Genomic DNA, 20,478 nt, shown 5'->3' with positions numbered 1-20,478 from the left:
AATATATATATATAAATTAAAAATTAAAAAAATTGGCCAAAAATGCCGATTTCCAATTGTTATGAAAACTTGAAATCGGCCCGACCTCTGCTCTAAACAGGAGCAGACATTTTCACATTGAAGATGTACCAACAGGGATGCTCATTTGCGTTCTCATAGCATTTACAGTATATTCTTTCTTTATTTTTTGGGTACTTTTTACCCCTTTTTCGTGATATCCAATTGATAGTTACAGTCTTGTCGCTGCAACTCCCGTACGGACTCGGGAGAGGCGAAGGTCGAGAGCCATGCATCCCCCGGAACACAACCCTGCCTAGCAGCACTGCTCGCTTAACCCGGAAACCAATGTGTCGGAGGAAACACCGTACAGCTGGCTACAGAGGTCAGTGTGCATGAACCCGGCCCACCACAAGGAGTCACTAGAGCGCGATGAGACAAGGACAACCCGGACAATGCTGGTACAATTGTGCGCCGCCTCACGGGTCTCCCTGTTGTGGCCGGCTGCGACACAGCCTGGGATCGAACCCGGGTCTGTAGTGACGCCTCAAGCACTGCAATGCATTGCCCTAGACTGCTGCGCCACACAGGAGGCCCTATTTACAGTAAATTGTAATGGTTTAAATGATTGTGATATCATATGACTGTGATATAATTTCGTCCAGGGCCAACATATTATTTTCAACGTAATTAATTAAAAGCTACCCTTCGTAAGGCATGCACACCTCATCCTGGGTTGGCACCCAAAGAAAGAAGGCATTTGAACTGTAATGTTTGATCAACTCTACAGGAGGTCGTTCATATGTTAGCAAATATCAATGCCACTTACATGCCGCTCAGAGCAAGCCGTAGCTACCATGCTAACCACTTTGGCCCTGACGTTGAAATCATTTACCTGTCCGTTGGAGATAGAGACCAGTACAGCCTACTAAGGGTTAATTCCCAACCGATCACTTGATTCCACATCAGTGGTTCCTAAACTTTTGTTTGCAACAACAAAAAAATGACGCAAGCCTAAAAATCTTTCTTGACACCCACCAATACAACAAATTCTCACCTAGCCTTCAGGTGCCACAATGCCGAAGATACAGACTTTCTCACCCTCCACTCTTTAAACTTTTGGCTACACTGTCCTGTCAAGACGGGCACAGATCATAGATCTGTAAATGAAGAGAAAGATTTAACAGAATGGACTGGATGAGTGTACAGATGTAGAATCTTAATTTGAGCCAGTTTGCTACAACACGAAAATAATCCTGTAGCAACAGGAAATGTGAATTATTACGTGGATTATAATGAATGGAGATTTTCTCCTGCATTAGGGTGATCATATTGAAATCTTACGTCTTTAGCTAGCTATACTATCTACAGTATGTTGTATGCATCTGTGTGACCAGTGTTCCTGTTGTTCAGTGGATAAGGCAGTGATATCCCCCCAGATAACCTGGAGGAGAGACTAATCTAGTGGCTCCAGTAATGCACTAGAGGTCAGGGGTCGTCTGCCCTTATTGCCATAAATCAACCTGGCATCAGCCTTGCATTAGTTTACTGAAAGGTCAAGCCTTATAAACTCACACATGACTCGACCAATGGCTGGCTGCTACACTGAAGATTATTATGTGCTCCAGTGGTGATGTCATCTAAACTCTTACAGTCCTCCACTGATGATTTCTGTTTCTAAACCTATTGGGTCATTTTGGTCTGGTATTTGGTTTATATTTTGCCTCGTCTTTCCTGGTTTTGGTTTTGTTGAGGATTGTATTGGCTGGTTAGGGTTTGAATTGGCTGTATTTTTCAGCAGGTGGTTTTGTTTGAACACTGGCTGGTTGTGGAGTATAATTCTACAGTGTGTTCTGGAGAACTCAACTGTATCCTTTTGGCTTTCTGAGAAATGTATTCTTGGTTAAAGATCCTGGCAGACGGTAAAGTGGTCAAGCCCTCTGTTTCAATGGCGTTTGAGAATCTGCCTGTTAAATGTAGTGTAACTTAATGCAGGATGAGGCCTAACCGGTAGTCGATCACCACGTCCACATTCAAACCTACTACTGGTTACATTACAGCAGGAGATCAGGGGGGGGGGACTGAGAAGGGAAGGAGTGAGATGGAAATAGGGAAATAAGAACATCTCATCAGATGCAACACACACACACATCATATTGCCATTATTCCCGACCCGCTTAATCCCAGAATGTTAAAAAACAAAACAAATCTAGGTCAAGGCTGCGCTCCCTCTGGGGAATGGGCCAAATGTCTTTAGCAGATTAAGACAAGATGATAATGACGATGATTATGATCCAGAACAGACCGGGCCCTTTGTCAAAATGAATGTTGCTGCTTTAGTGGTGTTGTCTTTTATAATCTGTTGTTTGACAGGATCAGGCTGCCAAGCTGATTGAGCAAGTCTAAAGCCATGTCTGTTGGTCGGTCGGTCGGGTTGCCTGTCTGGTGTCAAACATCAGGCCCTCCTGTCCCTCTCCATCTCTTTCCGTCTCAGTAGGATCTGTGGTTCTCACAGTCTTAATCACACGTATCTCTCTCTCTCTCTCTCTGTCTCTCTCTCTCTCGGTTTAAATTTAAGATAAATAAATAACCTAATGGATAAGAAAGTATTGTCTCATTTCTGGGCCCAGTCTTCCCCTCTGTCCTAGGCTCTCTGTTCTTCTTCTCTATCTAGCGCAGAGCTAGTGTAATGTGGACCGTCAGAGTGTGGACCTGTGGTTCTATTGATCCAATTACTTTGTCATTGCCCTCGGCGGCTCTTCTCCTCTCCAGCGTGGCTCGCTGCTGCTCACTCTGCACGACATCTCTCTCGCTCTCTCTCTCAGCTTGCGCTGGAGGATCCTCATATAACATCTCCAAATTATAGTTGAAGGAGAAAATTAAATATTGACTGTAGTCTTATTAAAATGAATAGAGTATGGTTTTACCCCACACTGGTGGCTGCCTCTGTGCACAGCCTGGAACATATCAATGATTAAACACAGAAAAGTGTCTGATAACCCAGGCCGGTGAAGACAAGAACTGTGTGTGTGTGTGTGTGTGTGTGTGTGCATGGGGTCAGAGTTCTACGTTTGATAAACAAACAGAACCCTTGTTCATATCATACTTACTATATAAGTGCAACCTTGCACTTTTAAAACACCAGTGTTTTTTCTTCCAGGTTCCCACCTTTCTCAAAGTTACACCAGTGAAGTAAGTCTGTGGTACTGTACAGTGTAGTCCCCTTCTGTTGCACAGGGTCCCACCTTTCTCAAAGTTACACCAGTGAAGTAAGTCTGTGGTACTGTCCAGTGTAGTCCCCTTCTGTTGCACAGGGTCCCACCTTTCTCAAAGTTACACCAGTGAAGTAAGTCTGTGGTACTGTCCAGTGTAGTCCCCTTCTGTTGCACAGGGTCCCACCTTTCTCAAAGTTACACCAGTGAAGTAAGTCTGTGGTACTGTACAGTGTAGTCCCCTTCTGTTGCACAGGGTCCCACCTTTCTCAAAGTTACACCAGTGAAGTAAGTCTGTGGTACTGTACAGTGTAGTCCCCTTCTGTTGCACAGGGTCCCACGCCTTCTCTGGGAAGCATTCAACCGTATGAACTGATCTCATGTGCCGTTAAATATATGCAGAAATCGAGGGGAAGAGGGAGGGAGAGAGAGGGTTAGAGAGAGAGAGAGAGATAGGGAGACAGAGAGTGCAAGAGAGAACAGAGAGAGTAAATACTCCGTGTAACATACAGTATTACCACGATTCATGGTTCTCATGAGGTACTTTCTACAGCCTCACATTCTTCCCCAATCATCCATTGCGTCACCAGACCCCTGTGCCTCGCACAACATGGATTGAGTGGATGTGCTCTGTACATGAATAGGATAGAAATTGGATATGTTATCCCCATCGTGGCCCTTATTGGTAGTTTGTTCCATTATTGTGGCTGTCTGCGTTGAATAATGAAACATTGCCATTGTGTTACTGTGCAGCGTACATTATGAAAAATATGTGGACATGCAAACTAAAATGCCCATGAATGCACTCTCTCATAAACGCAAACGACGAGATAAGAGAGGTGACGTATCCACGAAGATAACGAATGAATGAATGAATGGATGTCAGAGAGAATAGCCTTGCAAATGTATTATTGGCTAATACAGAAATTGAAAGTGTGGTTTGTTCAAGATCAGTGTACTGTTTGTGTTACACTTTACCTGTGTATGCAGGATGGGTTTGATATGGTACTGGTTTGGTTCACAGTGTCCTGGCCTCAATGGAGCCTGTCTCTGAGGACTTCTCTCCTGCCTTCTCATGCCTGTTCAGTGCAGTGGCAAAGTCAATAGGAGCCTTTTATCTAGTCAATATAGACTGGTGACAGGACAGGGCTGCTGCACAAACTGCAAGAACTACTCTCTGGGTGAGTTTCACAGAGCCTAATGGGACAACGCAGTCCGGGCTGGGATGGAGGAGGAAGAGAAGAAGGGGGAGGAGGAAGAAGAGGAGGAAGAAAGAATAGAGGGATTTATATTCAGAACAGTTATTTCAGGATGTCATATGATGCTGTGGATTTGAAACATCACCTCCCTGTATTAGCATGGTCTGTGTGGACATGGTGGACAGTACGAAGGGAAACACCAACACGGTAATGGTGATCTGAGGTGTTATTTAGGAAAGCCTCTATCCGGGGGGAGTAACTGCCATGCCTCATTGCCCTTTCAGCTTATCTAGATTATCCCAGGGAGACTGAGGGACTACCATAATCATTCCAGCATCGTAATAGGAGGAACTGGACTATGTACAGTGCCAGGAAATGTCTCAGAGAAAAATCAGGTCAAGTCCTTTGTTTTGCCTGGGAGGGCATGGAGGTGTCTGATGATCCAAAAGAACCTCCACCACCACAGCTCAGCTGCAACGCCAGCACCACCCCCAGCACCTCTGCCATACCCAGCACCACCCCCAGCACCACTGCCATACCCAGCCTCAATCCAAACCCCAGCACCTCTGCCATACCCAGCACCTGTGCCATACCCAGCCTCAATCCAAACCCCAGCGCCTCTGCCATACCCAGCACCTGTGCCATACCCAGCCTCAATCCAAACCCCAGGGCAAGCCCCACTGCCATACCCAGCCTCATTCCATTACCCAGCACCAGCACCACTGGCATTCCCATTCTCAGTCCCAGCCCCTACTTCACTGCCATAACCAGCCTCAGACCCAGCACCACTGCCATACCGCGCATCAGTCCTAGCCTCAGTCCAAGCCTCAGTCCAAGCCTCAGTCCAAGCCTCAGTCCTCGCCTCAACACCATTGCCAGCCTTAGCATCATTCCCAGCACCACTGCCATACCCAGTCTCAGTCCCAGTCTCAGTCCCAGTCTCAGTCCCAGCCTCAGTCCAAGCCTCAGTCCAAGCCTCAGCCTCTGCACCATTGCCAGCCCCAGCCTCAGTCCAAGCCTCAGTCCCAGCCTCAGTCCAAGCCTCAGTCCAAGCCTCAGCCTCTGCACCATTGCCAGACCCAGCCTCAGTCCAAGCCTCAGTCCAAGCCTCAGCCTCTGCACCATTGCCAGCCCCAGGCTCAGTCCAAGCACCACTGCCAGCCCCCACCTTAGTCCCAAACCCAGCACCACTGCCAGCCCCAGCCTCACACCCAGCACCACTGCCAGCCCCAGCCTCACACCCAGCACCACTACCAGCCCCAGCCTCACACCCATCACCACTGCCAGCCCCAGCCTCACACCCATCACCACTGCCAGCCCCAGCCTCACACCCAGCACCACTGCCAGCCCCAGCCTCACACCCAGCACCACTACCAGCCCCAGCCTCACACCCATCACCACTGCCAGCCCCAGCCTCACACCCATCACCACTGCCAGCCCCAGCCTCACACCCAGCACCACTGCCAGCCCCAGTCTCGTACCCAGCACCACTGCCAGCCTCAATCCCAGCACCACTGCCCGCCTCAGTCCCAGCACCACTGCCCGCCTCAGTCCCAGCACCACTGCCAGCCTCAGTCCTAGCACCACTGCCAGCCTCAGTCCCAGCACCACTGCCAGTCTCAGTCCCAGCACCACTGCCAGCTTCAGTCCCAGCACCATTGCCAGCCCCAGCATCAGGCCCAGCACCACTGCCAGCCTCAGCCTCAGCACCACTGCCAACCTCAGTGCCAGCACCACTTCCCGCCTCAGTCCCAGCACCACTGCCAGCCTCAGTGCCAGCACCACTGCCAGCCTCAGTGCCAGCACCACTGCCAGCCTCAGTGCCAGCACCACTGCCAGCCTCAGTCCCAGCACCACTGCCAGCCTCAGTCCCAGCACCACTGCCAGCCTCAGTGCCAGCACCACTGCCAGTCTCAGTGCCAGCAACACTGCCAGCCTCAGTCCCAGCACCACTGCCAGCCTCAGTCCCAGCACCACTGCCAGCCTCAGTGCCAGCCCCATCCATGATCCCACACCTTTGCTTCTCTCGTCCCACTTGGCTGTGGCTGAATGTTCACTCTGCTTTGCTCTGCTCTCCAGTGGATTGCTCCTCTGCCACAAGCCTAGCAACAGTGTGACATTTGGAGTCCCTCAGGTCACAGCTAAAAGGTTTCCCAGTGAAAGGACAATGTGGGTTGTCCATTACACTATTAGCAGGTCATATGAGGCGGAAAGCCCACAGCCTTGGGGGGAACCCCGCGCTAACTCACAGTGGCAACGTCATTCAACTGAAATGCAATCAAAGCAGGGATGTCTTGTTATGAATGTCAGAGCGTCACATGCAGCCACAGGAGGCACGTCCTTGTAGTATTTGTGGGGCTCTTATGAAATGTGTCACAACCCAGTGAGTCTGCAAGGTCAAAGCAACTTGGGAAAAAAGCTCAGAAATGCCATGGCAACAGTGTTTTCTGTTATTTCCATTATGCTTCAATAGACATAGCTACAGTATATCGAGAATTATTTTAGCAGTAGCATAGTCTCCACTTCAAATCAGCTCAAGAAGGACAGCTGGATGTTAGAGTCCCAGGCAGCAGCAAGCACCACTTGGCACAATACAGTAGCACACATCCATTCCATTGTAACTGCCCCAGCTGTGTACCACTGTGTACTACTGCAGCCTCCTGTTGTTCCATACTGTAGCTAGGTTCTGAGTCATGGTCTCCTCTACCCTAGGTGGCTCAGCTCCCAGGTCCACTCTGCCCCGAGACCAGGACTGCGTCTCAAATCAAATGGTATTAGTCACATGTGCCAAGTACAACAGGTGTGAACTTTAATCTGCTTCCATTTGCACCCTTTTCCCTTTGTAGTGCACTACTTTTGACCAGATTACTGCAGTAGGGTGCCATTTGGGAAGGAGGGTGTGAGTCACTGTTGTTTTTACAGTGTAATAAAACCCCAGCATAGGTGAAGGTTAAGCAGACCACTGGGATTTGAGCGGAGGGTGGGTGAGGTGGGGTAGAGGGTGACCTTTACGAAGTGCACATGAGAGAGAGAGGGGTGGGGTGCTGGAGAAGTAGTGAGAAGGGGGGGGCATGGCTCTGGTGACCACATTAGACACCGTCTGTGAGAAACTGCAGCTATATGAACTCTGACACATCACAAGCTGAAAAGGTCAAAGGACAGGGTTCTCAAAAGCTGCCTGCCTTGGTGTTTACAGGGGTGTTGATGTGGTGCAAGAGAGAGAGAGGGGCAGAAATGTACCAAGGGAAAAGACATGAGAGTTAGAAGAGCGTGGTGGAAGGTACAGTACAGCGAATGGGAGATGAGTGCAGAGGGATAGAGTGGCATTAGATGCATGTATGAAGTGGGCTTTCAAATAGAAATCAATGAGGACAAACCTGCATTTTTCCCAGCAAAAATTGTTTTCTTTATACGGTTCTTTTTTTTCTTATTACAAACCCTTTAGCTGGACTAAGACTAAACTTAATACAAACCCTTTAGTTGGACTAAGACTAAACTTAATACAAACCCTTTAGTTGGACTAAGACTAAACTTAATACAAACCCTTTAGTTGGACTAAGACTAAACTTAATACAAACCCTTTAGCTGGACTAAGACTAAACTTAATACAAACCCTTTAGCTGGACTAAGACTAAACTTAATACAAACCCTTTAGCTGGACTAAGACTAAACTTAATACAAACCCTTTAGCTGGACTAAGACTAAACCTGCATAGGAGAAGTACAAAAGAAGATTCATCCATGTAAACAACATTCAGACAGACTGGGTCACAAAACAAAACACTAGAATCCTGAAAGGTTCTTCGGCTGTCCCAATAGGAGAACCATTTTTGGTTGCAGGTAGAACCCTTTTGGTTCTAGATAGAACCCTTTCTAAAGGAGGGTTCTACATGGAACCCAAAAGGGGTTTTACCTGGAACCAAAAAGGGTTCTCCTATGGGGACTGCCGAAGAACCCTTTTTTTCCAGGAGTGTACAATAAAGCCAATAAGAGCAGTTTACTGTAGGTCTACAACCATTTGTTTGTTTATTACTGTACATGCTACATTGATACTAATGCAGTCTGACCAGGTTGAGTAAGTTCGAACAGTACTTTATCCCTCATTCAACCTTCGAACTCACCTTTACCTCTTGCCTGAGGTGTTAAGGCGTGTGTGTGTGTGTGTGTGTGTGTGTGTGTCAGCGTACTTGCGTAGTATGTAGAAGTAAACGTGAAGGAGAGCAGTGAGAGGATCTTGCATAGATTAAACTTTTGATATATGTACAGTACCAGTCAAAAGTTTGGACACAACTTAAAGTAATGTCTTAAAGTAATAATGGACTGTCGTTTCTCTTTGCTTATTTGAGCTGTTCTTACCATTATATGGACTTGGTCTTTTACCAAACAGGGCTATCTTCTGTATACCCACCCCTACCTTGTCACAACACAACTGATTGGCTCAAACGCATTAAGAAGGAAAGAAATTCCAGAAATGAACTTTTAACAAGGCACACCTGTTAATTGAAATGCATTCCAGGTTACTACCTCATGAAGCTGGTTGAGAGAATGCCAGGAGTGTACAAAGCTGTCATCAAGGCAAAGGGTGGCTACTTTGAAGAATCTCAAATATAAAATATATTTTGATTTGTTTAACACTTTTTTGGTTAAAACATGATTCCATATGTGCTATTGCATTGTTTTGATGTCTTCACTATTATTCTACTATGTAGAAAATAGTCAAAGATTAAGAAACACCCTGGAATGAGTAGGTGTGTCCAAACTTTTGACTGGTGCTGTATACATCACCATCTTGTTTTTCATTCACTGTACCGTATCTTCAGAAATAGAAAAACAAACACACAACCAAAATACATTAATGCATGTTCTTTTGGTGTTCAGTTTTTCTGTTTGCAAGGTCACTCTGCTCTTCTCTTCTATTGCCATTACATCCTGCCCATTGGAGCATCTTGTTTTACTTTCCACTTTTGGACTATTGTGTATATGTGCACAAGTAGTTCACTTTTAAGGAGATCTGGCCGATGCCAGTTAAGTGGAGTGTAGATGTTGCAGTAGCCTTTGCCGAGTCCCCAATAACCGGATGTTCTGGTTTTCAAGGGAAATGGAAAGAGAGCCTGTGACGTGACTTCCTCTTTTGGACGTTAACAAGGAGACACTCAGTCTTAAGTCCTCCTCTACATTTACTGGATTGGTTGAACAGTGGAGAAGAGAACCTCCCCCGACAGATTTTTTTTCTTGTCAAGAGCAATATTTATGGGATCTAGTTTCAGGCATTTATTCTCCGCCTGCTGTGATAGGTTAATGTTACAGGGAACTTGCATAAAAGCCGGCAGGTCTGATGTGATCTGATTGGCTACACTGGAGCATATCCAGGTAGTGGAGTCACAGGATCAGTAACTAGCCTTACTGCGTGTCATAATATTGCTGTAATGGAAAAAGCCTAATAGGGTCAGATGGGTTGGTCCTGAGGGGGGAAGGTTACTCGCCACTATGGCACTACAGTTAGAGTGACCACAAAACATCCCAAATGCAGGACAACAGGATGATTTTGCAGGATGACTTTGAAATGATTTTGCAGGTCAACGTAGCCTACACATTAATATTTGTTTTTGGCAGCACTCGTCCATTCTCATTGTTTTATTTAACTTAGTCCTGCATGTTGGAGCTCGTAGCCTAAGCTATATGTACCCTGCAATAACACCTGCAACCTTGTATATAAACAATCTGTGTTTGTAGAATGAAGATTGGACCAAGGAAAGTGTGGAAAGTGTTCATGATTTTAATATTCAATAAACACTCAAACAAAATAACAAACGTGAAAACGAAAGCGTACAGTTCTGTCAGGCACAGATACTAAACAGAAAACAAGATCCCACAAAACCCAAAATGAAAATGACAACTTATATATGATCCCCAATCAGAGACAACGATAGACAGCTGCCTCTGATTGGGAACCACACTCGGCCAAAAACAAAGGAATAGAAAACAGAGACTTTCCCACCCGAGTCACACCCTGACCTAACCAAACATAGAGAATAATAAGGATCTCTAAGGTCAGGGCGTGACAATCTGAATCTTACAGTACCATTTTTTTCTGCCATATAAAACCGTAACTTTTACAGTTCAGCGTCTCGTCATTCTCCTTCAGACCAGACAGTAGGATAGTAACACCTCTACCATCAGACAGTAGGATAGTAACACCTCTACCATCAGACAGTAGGATAGTAACACCTCTACCATCAGACAGTAGGATAGTAACACCTCTACCATCAGACAGTAGGATAGTAACATCTCTAACATCAGAGAGTATGATAGTAACACCTCTACCATCAGACAGTAGGATAGTAACACCTCTACCACCAGACAGTAGGATAGTAACACCTCTACCATCAGACAGTAGGATAGTAACACCTCTACCATCAGAGAGTAGAATAGTAACACCTCTAACATCAGACAGTAGATAGTAACACCTCTACCATCAGACAGTAGGATAGTAACACCTCTACCATCAGACAGTAGGATAGTAACACCTCTACCATCAGAGAGTAGGATAGTAACACCTCTACCATCAGACAGTAGATAGTAACACCTCTACCATCAGACAGTAGAATAGTAACACCTCTACCATCAGACAGTAGGATAGTAACACCTCTACCATCAAACAGTAGGATAGTAACACCTCTACCATCAGACAGTAGGATAGTAACACCTCTACCATCAGAGAGTAGGATAGTAACACCTCTACCATCAAACAGTAGGATAGTAACACCTCTACCATCAGACAGTAGGATAGTAACACCTCTACCATCAGACAGTAGATAGTAACACCTCTACCATCAAACAGTAGGATAGTAACACCTCTACCATCAGAGAGTAGGATAGTAACACCTCTACCATCAGAGAGTAGGATAGTAACACCTCTACCATCAAACAGTAGGATAGTAACACCTCTACCATCAGAGAGTAGGATAGTAACACCTCTACCATCAGACAGAAGGATAGTAACACCTCTACCATCAGACAGTAGGATAGTAACACCTCTACCATCAGACAGTAGGATAGTAACACCTCTACCATCAGACAGTAGGATAGTAACACCTCTACCATCAGACAGTAGGATAGTAACACCTCTACCATCAGACAGTAGGATAGTAACACCTCTACCATCAGACAGTAGGATAGTAACACCTCTACCATCAGACAGTAGGATAGTAACACCTCTACCATCAGAGAGTAGGATAGTAGCACCTCTACCATCAGACAGTAGGATAGTAACACCTCTACCATCAGACAGTAGGATAGTAACACCTCTACCATCAGACAGTAGGATAGTAACACCTCTACCATCAGAGAGTACGATAGTAACACCTCTACCATCAGACAGTAGGATAGTAACACCTCTACCATCAGACAGTAGGATAGTAACACCTCTACCATCAGACAGTAGGATAGTAACATCTCTAACATCAGAGAGTACGATAGTAACACCTCTACCATCAGACAGTAGGATAGTAACACCTCTACCACCAGACAGTAGGATAGTAACACCTCTACCATCAGACAGTAGGATAGTAACACCTCTACCATCAGAGAGTAGAATAGTAACACCTCTAACATCAGACAGTAGATAGTAACACCTCTACCATCAGACAGTAGGATAGTAACACCTCTACCATCAGACAGTAGGATAGTAACACCTCTACCATCAGAGAGTAGGATAGTAACACCTCTACCATCAGACAGTAGATAGTAACACCTCTACCATCAGACAGTAGGATAGTAACACCTCTACCATCAGACAGTAGGATAGTAACACCTCTACCATCAAACAGTAGGATAGTAACACCTCTACCATCAGACAGTAGGATAGTAACACCTCTACCATCAGACAGTAGGATAGTAACACCTCTACCATCAGACAGTAGGATAGTAACACCTCTACCATCAGACAGTAGGATAGTAACACCTCTACCATCAGACAGTAGGATAGTAACACCTCTACCATCAGAGAGTAGGATAGTAGCACCTCTACCATCAAACAGTAGGATAGTAACACCTCTACCATCAGACAGTAGGATAGTAACACCTCTACCATCAGACAGTAGATAGTAACACCTCTACCATCAAACAGTAGGATAGTAACACCTCTACCATCAGAGAGTAGGATAGTAACACCTCTACCATCAGAGAGTAGGATAGTAACACCTCTACCATCAAACAGTAGGATAGTAACACCTCTACCATCAGAGAGTAGGATAGTAACACCTCTACCATCAGACAGAAGGATAGTAACACCTCTACCATCAGACAGTAGGATAGTAACACCTCTACCATCAGACAGTAGGATAGTAACACCTCTACCATCAGACAGTAGGATAGTAACACCTCTACCATCAGACAGTAGGATAGTAACACCTCTACCATCAGACAGTAGGATAGTAACACCTCTACCATCAGACAGTAGGATAGTAACACCTCTACCATCAGAGAGTAGGATAGTAGCACCTCTACCATCAGACAGTAGGATAGTAACACCTCTACCATCAGACAGTAGGATAGTAACACCTCTACCATCAGACAGTAGGATAGTAACACCTCTACCATCAGACAGTAGGATGGTAACACCCCTACCATCAGACAGAAGGATAGTAACACCTCTACCATCAGACAGTAGGATAGTAACACCTCTACCATCAGACAGTAGGATAGTAACACCTCTACCATCAGACAGTAGGATAGTAACACCTCTACCATCAGACAGTAGGATAGTAACACCTCTACCATCAGACAGTAGGATAGTAACACCTCTACCATCAGACAGTAGGATAGTAACACCTCTACCATCAGACAGTAGGATAGTAACACCTCTACCATCAGACAGTAGGATAGTAACACCTCTACCATCAGAGAGTAGGATAGTAACACCTCTACCATCAAACAGTAGGATAGTAACACCTCTACCATCAGAGAGTAGGATAGTAACACCTCTACCATCAAACAGTAGGATAGTAACACCTCTACCATCAGACAGTAGATAGTAACACCTCTACCATCAGACAGAAGGATAGTAACACCTCTACCATCAGACAGTAGGATAGTAACACCTCTACCATCAGACAGAAGGATAGTAACACCTCTACCATCAGACAGTAGATAGTAACACCTCTACCATCAGACAGTAGGATAGTAACACCTCTACCATCAGACAGTAGGATAGTAGCAGCTCTACCATCAAACAGTAGGATAGTAACACCTCTACCATCAAACAGTAGGATAGTAACACCTCTACCATCAGAGAGTAGGATAGTAACACCTCTACCATCAGACAGAAGGATAGTAACACCTCTACCATCAGACAGTAGGATAGTAACACCTCTACCATCAGACAGTAGGATAGTAACACCTCTACCATCAGACAGTAGGATAGTAACACCTCTACCATCAGACAGTAGGATAGTAACACCTCTACCATCAGACAGTAGGATAGTAACACCTCTACCATCAGACAGTAGGATAGTAACACCTCTACCATCAGACAGTAGGATAGTAACACCTCTACCATCAGAGAGTAGGATAGTAGCACCTCTACCATCAAACAGTAGGATAGTAACACCTCTACCATCAGACAGTAGGATAGTAACACCTCTACCATCAGACAGTAGATAGTAACACCTCTACCATCAAACAGTAGGATAGTAACACCTCTACCATCAGAGAGTAGGATAGTAACACCTCTACCATCAGAGAGTAGGATAGTAACACCTCTACCATCAAACAGTAGGATAGTAACACCTCTACCATCAGAGAGTAGGATAGTAACACCTCTACCATCAGACAGAAGGATAGTAACACCTCTACCATCAGACAGTAGGATAGTAACACCTCTACCATCAGACAGTAGGATAGTAACACCTCTACCATCAGACAGTAGGATAGTAACACCTCTACCATCAGACAGTAGGATAGTAACACCTCTACCATCAGACAGTAGGATAGTAACACCTCTACCATCAGACAGTAGGATAGTAACACCTCTACCATCAGACAGTAGGATAGTAACACCTCTACCATCAGACAGTAGGATAGTAACACCTCTACCATCAGACAGTAGGATAGTAACACCTCTACCATCAGAGAGTAGGATAGTAGCACCTCTACCATCAGACAGTAGGATAGTAACACCTCTACCATCAGACAGTAGGATAGTAACACCTCTACCATCAGACAGTAGGATAGTAACACCTCTACCATCAGACAGTAGGATGGTAACACCCCTACCATCAGACAGAAGGATAGTAACACCTCTACCATCAGACAGTAGGATAGTAACACCTCTACCATCAGACAGTAGGATAGTAACACCTCTACCATCAGACAGTAGGATAGTAACACCTCTACCATCAGACAGTAGGATAGTAACACCTCTACCATCAGACAGTAGGATGGTAACACCCCTACCATCAGACAGAAGGATAGTAACACCTCTACCATCAGACAGAAGGATAGTAACACCTCTACCACCAGACAGTAGGATAGTTACACCCCTACCATCAGACAGAAGCATAGTAACACCTCTACCATCAGACAGTAGGATAGTAACACCTCTACCATCAGACAGTAGGATAGTTACACCCCTACCATCAGACAGAAGGATAGTAACACCTCTACCATCAGACAGAAGGATAGTAACACCTCTACCACCAGACAGTAGGATAGTTACACCCCTACCATCAGACAGTATGATAGTAACACCTCTACCATCAGACAGTAGGATAGTAACACCTCTACCATCAGACAGAAGGATAGTAACACCTCTACCACCAGACAGTAGGATAGTTACACCCCTACCATCAGACAGTAGGATAGTAACACCTCTACCATCAGACAGTAGGATAGTAACACCTCTACCATCAGACAGTAGGATAGTAACACCTCTACCATCAGAGAGTAGGATAGTAACACCTCTACCATCAAACAGTAGGATAGTAACACCTCTACCATCAGAGAGTAGGATAGTAACACCTCTACCATCAAACAGTAGGATAGTAACACCTCTACCATCAGACAGTAGATAGTAACACCTCTACCATCAGACAGAAGGATAGTAACACCTCTACCATCAGACAGTAGGATAGTAACACCTCTACCATCAGACAGAAGGATAGTAACACCTCTACCATCAGACAGTAGATAGTAACACCTCTACCATCAGACAGTAGGATAGTAACACCTCTACCATCAGACAGTAGGATAGTAGCAGCTCTACCATCAAACAGTAGGATAGTAACACCTCTACCATCAGAGAGTAGGATAGTAGCAGCTCTACCATCAAACAGTAGGATAGTAACACCTCTACCATCAGAGAGTAGGATAGTAGCACCTCTACCATCAAACAGTAGGATAGTAACACCTCTACCATCAGACAGTAGGATAGTAACACCTCTACCATCAGACAGTAGATAGTAACACCTCTACCATCAAACAGTAGGATAGTAACACCTCTACCATCAGAGAGTAGGATAGTAACACCTCTACCATCAGAGAGTAGGATAGTAACACCTCTACCATCAAACAGTAGGATAGTAACACCTCTACCATCAGAGAGTAGGATAGTAACACCTCTACCATCAGACAGAAGGATAGTAACACCTCTACCATCAGACAGTAGGATAGTAACACCTCTACCATCAGACAGTAGGATAGTAACACCTCTACCATCAGACAGTAGGATAGTAACACCTCTACCATCAGACAGTAGGATAGTAACACCTCTACCATCAGACAGTAGGATGGTAACACCCCTACCATCAGACAGAAGGATAGTAACACCTCTACCATCAGACAGTAGGATAGTAACACCTCTACCATCAGACAGTAGGATAGTAACACCTCTACCATCAGACAGTAGGATAGTAACACCTCTACCATCAGACAGTAGGATAGTAACACCTCTACCATCAGACAGTAGGATGGTAACACCCCTACCATCAGACAGAAGGATAGTAACACCTCTACCATCAGACAGAAGGATAGTAACACCTCTACCACCAGACAGTAGGATAGTTACACCCCTACCATCAGACAGAAGGATAGTAACACCTCTACCATCAGACAGTAGGATAGTAACACCTCTACCATCAGACAGTAGGATAGTTACACCCCTACCATCAGACAGAAGGATAGTAACACCTCTACCATCAGACAGAAGGATAGTAACACCTCTACCACCAGACAGTAGGATAGTTACACCCCTACCATCAGACAGTAGGATAGTAACACCTCTACCATCAGACAGTAGGATAGTAACACCTCTACCATCAGACAGAAGGATAGTAACACCTCTACCACCAGACAGTAGGATAGTTACACCCCTACCATTAGACAGTAGGATAGTAACACCTCTACCATCAGACAGTAGGATAGTAACACCTCTACCATCAGACAGTAGGATAGTAACACCTCTACCATCAGAGAGTAGGATAGTAACACCTCTACCATCAAACAGTAGGATAGGAGCACCTCTACCATCAGAGAGTAGGATAGTAACACCTCTACCATCAAACAGTAGGATAGTAACACCTCTACCATCAGACAGTAGATAGTAACACCTCTACCATCAGACAGAAGGATAGTAACACCTCTACCATCAGACAGTAGGATAGTAACACCTCTACCATCAGACAGAAGGATAGTAACACCTCTACCATCAGACAGTAGATAGTAACACCTCTACCATCAGACAGAAGGATAGTAACACCTCTACCATCAGACAGTAGATAGTAACACCTCTACCATCAGACAGAAGGATAGTAGCAGCTCTAACAGCTTATTATTCTGTTAATAAATCAACAGGGCCTTTCTTCTTCTTCCTAATCAGGTTGACTTCTCACAGACAGAGGAGGCTGAGGTGTAAGTGAATTATTCAATAAACACAGCCTTGATGAAAGGGGCCTGTTAGAGAAATGAAATGCCACAGTTTGATGAGGTGCAGGCTCAGGCTGCAGGCTTCTCCCCCCTGCTTCAAGTCAGTCTGTCACACAGAGACCAGACCAGGTAGTCTCGTAAACCCAGCTACCCTTTGCCGTGGTTTTAGTGTAGATAGTTCATGCAAACTAGCCAATTGTGAAATGCACACATTAAAAAATTACCTCTAATCTTCATCTTGCTAACTACTATTTTGCGTTTTATGCAAGCGTATAAGGTAGTGACGTATTTGCTCAATATCAAACTGAAGTTCAGTTACATACAGACGTGTTAAGCCAGAACATTTGAAAATTGTGGGAGGCAACCCGGATAGCTAAAGAGACTACAGACAGGCGGTTAATCATCTCACTGCTGTTAATGGGTCATTGTGTAGTGAACTGGAAGTGGGTGCTGAAGTGTTGTAGTTCACACCACCTATTGACAAATCCACGAATGGCCTTTGTCAACCTCTCAAATCAATGATAACCAACTGTGGTTGTCTGTCTCCCAGTCCCAATCACACAGACACTACCAGCAAAGCAGTCATGTTATGGTTTGAGTGCATTTTTTGGTTTGAGTGATTGATGTGAATTTGTGATCATTGCGACTGGTTTAAGCCTATTAGCTAGCTAGTTTCCCTGCAGGAAATGGTTCTCTCCATTATCTCTTGACTTTTGCCCCTTTCTTTACCCCACGGCTGGTTCTCAGGCCCTTTCTCTCTTCTCTAAATTGGACTGTGATGATAACACTGTATGCTGGTCATGATTGTCCGGTGTGGGTTGGCCTGCTGGGTTGTCCTTATCTCATCGCGCTCTAGCGACTCCTTGTGGTGGGCCGGGTTCATGCACGCTGACCTTTGTAGCCAGCTGAACGGTGTTTCCTCCGACACATTGGTGCGACTGTCTTCCGGGTTAAATGAGCAGTGTGACAAGAAGCAGTGCGGCATGGCGGGTCGTGTTTCGGGGGACGCACGGCTCTCGACCTTTGCCTCTCCCAAGTTTGTACAAGAGTTGCAATGATGGGACAAGACCAACTACCAATTGGATACCACAAAATTGTGGAGAAAAATGGGGTAATAAAAAATATATATAATAATAATAATAATAATAATATTTAAAAAATTAACAAAATTGCAAAAAATGATTGTCCAGTGTCAGCAGATTGGTAGGCTACGCTATTAGGGCGCCTAGCGTCTAGAGCGTCTATCCGAGCCGACAAGGTGGAAAATGTGTCGATGTGCCCTTGAGCGAAGCACTTAACCCTAATTTGCTCCAGGGACACCATCCTACTATGGCTGACCCTGTGAAACACCACATTTCACTCCACCTATACGGTGTGTGTGACAATAAATCAGTTGTATCAATGGCTAGCTGGAGCTCGGATAGACGTCATCATAGTGTAAATGCTATACAGTAGGGACCTCCACTAGTCTGGCTCGACTCTAGAATGACTATTCTACATGAGGACATTGAATATTAGGACATGTTGCCTCTCTCTGCTGCAACTACATCTAGTGAGAGCTGGCTTCTTTTTCTTCTATTGAGTGAAAACGCTAAGGATCTGCTACAACTGCATCTAGTGAGAGCTGGCTTCTTTTTCTTCTATTGAGTGAAAACGCTAAGGATCTGCTGCAACTACATCTAGTGAGAGCTGGCTTCTTTTTCTTCTATTGAGTGAAAACGCTATGGATCTGCTGCAACTACATCTAGTGAGAGCTGGCTTCTTTTTCTTCTATTCTTCTATTGAGTGCTGACCTTTATTTACTAGGACCCTTTTTTGTGAGGTCAACACTGCCTCCACGAATGCCTCGATGGTGGCCGCCTACTGTTTGAATAGACAGGTCCTAACCTTGTGGGCATGTCTACTGCAAGTCTCCTCCTCCAAGCCTTGGGAGAGAGTGTTAATGAGATTTGAGCAGTAGCAATTTGCTCTACTTACCTCACGCCCTACTGGGGCAGGACTGGGACTGGGACAGGGGACGGACTGTGGCAGGGCTGGGACTGGGCTGGGGCAGGACTGGGACAGGGGCAGGACTGGGACAGGGGCAGGACAGGTGCTAGGGGGCTATGCTGGGGCAGTGGCTGGGATGGTGGCCCCTGAAATTCCTCTCCCAGGAGGCTCGCTGAGGCCCCATCAGCAACCCTCTAAAGGATGCGTAAACATGGTCCCCCCTCAGACTTGTCTTCCTAGCCCTTTTGTTGAGGGGCCTCATTACACCGTCTCCAGCTGTCAATCTCAGCCTCTTAATCTCCTCTTTCTCTCCCTTCATCCCTCCTCTAAATCTGCTTTACTGCAGCCAGCCATCTGAGGCAGCAGCACCTCACCACACCGGGCCGCCTGGCCTGTCTGATCCACTCCACCATGACCCTACGGACAGAGATAATGGTTTGTCTGTTCGCTTGGAGAAGGTTGTTGTGTCATCAGAAAATACCTCTAATCCTGGAGGTGGCTGGTCTGCGCCGCTAAGCAAGATCTCTTGACGTTATAAGGCTGGCTTGTGTTATGTGAGGTTGTGACTGACTGGTTAGTGTGTCAGAGAGCCTGGCTAGTGGTGGTTCCTCTGGTACAGAACCAGATACCGAAGTAGCACAGGCTGTCTGTGAGGGGGGATCAGGCCTCTGGTGGACCTTGGCTCCTGGACAGATGGCAGGGATTGGCCCTGGACCAGTCTCATTGAAGGCCAATTCATGGTAACAAAGTAGCTACACAGAGCTGGGAGGGAGCCTTGGTTTTCTGTGATTGAATTGTTCACTGATGTGATTAGGATTTTATACACATACTGATCTGAACAATAAAGTAGAGCATTTGGTTGTCTCTCTCTCTGTGTTGTAACTGCTGTTACGTAACAAGCCCTGTTGGACAAGTGGAGCTGCCTTCTTACACGTTCACTTACTGCAGAGAGAGCAGAACTGCTGGTTGTCAGTGGATTGCTGAAGTCTCTGATGAGGGTGTGGGCAGTGACCAGGCACTAATGTGGTCAGGTCTCCTCCATGGGGCCCGAGGTCTGGGCTCAGCTGCTGAAGGGAAGGGAATTCAATGCTATGCTATGGAGGCAGGGGCTCCAGTCTTCAGTAACTGGGACTGAGGCTGAACAATGCAGCCATTCCATGT

At 45.7% G+C, this 20,478-nt stretch overlaps 2 protein-coding genes across 2 annotated transcripts in view; both read left to right on the top strand.

The window, feature by feature from the left end:
• Window positions 1-20,478, top strand: part of LOC109893324 (signal transducer and activator of transcription 5B-like) — an 81,344-nt gene that overhangs the window by 11,439 nt on the left and 49,427 nt on the right. The window lies entirely within an intron of this gene.
• Window positions 45-7,665, top strand: LOC116374453 (pneumococcal serine-rich repeat protein-like). Its single transcript, XM_031827312.1, has one exon. The coding sequence runs from the start codon at window positions 4,767-4,769 to the stop codon at window positions 6,753-6,755; it is 1,989 nt and encodes a 662-aa protein (XP_031683172.1). The 5' UTR covers window positions 45-4,766; the 3' UTR covers window positions 6,756-7,665.

The sequence above is a fragment of the Oncorhynchus kisutch genome, linkage group LG6 (genome assembly GCF_002021735.2).
Source record: "Oncorhynchus kisutch isolate 150728-3 linkage group LG6, Okis_V2, whole genome shotgun sequence".
In the NCBI taxonomy this organism is placed as follows: Eukaryota; Metazoa; Chordata; class Actinopteri; order Salmoniformes; family Salmonidae; genus Oncorhynchus; species Oncorhynchus kisutch.
The sequence above is the reverse complement of the archived record's forward strand: the minus strand, read 5'-3'. Positions and strand labels throughout refer to the sequence as shown.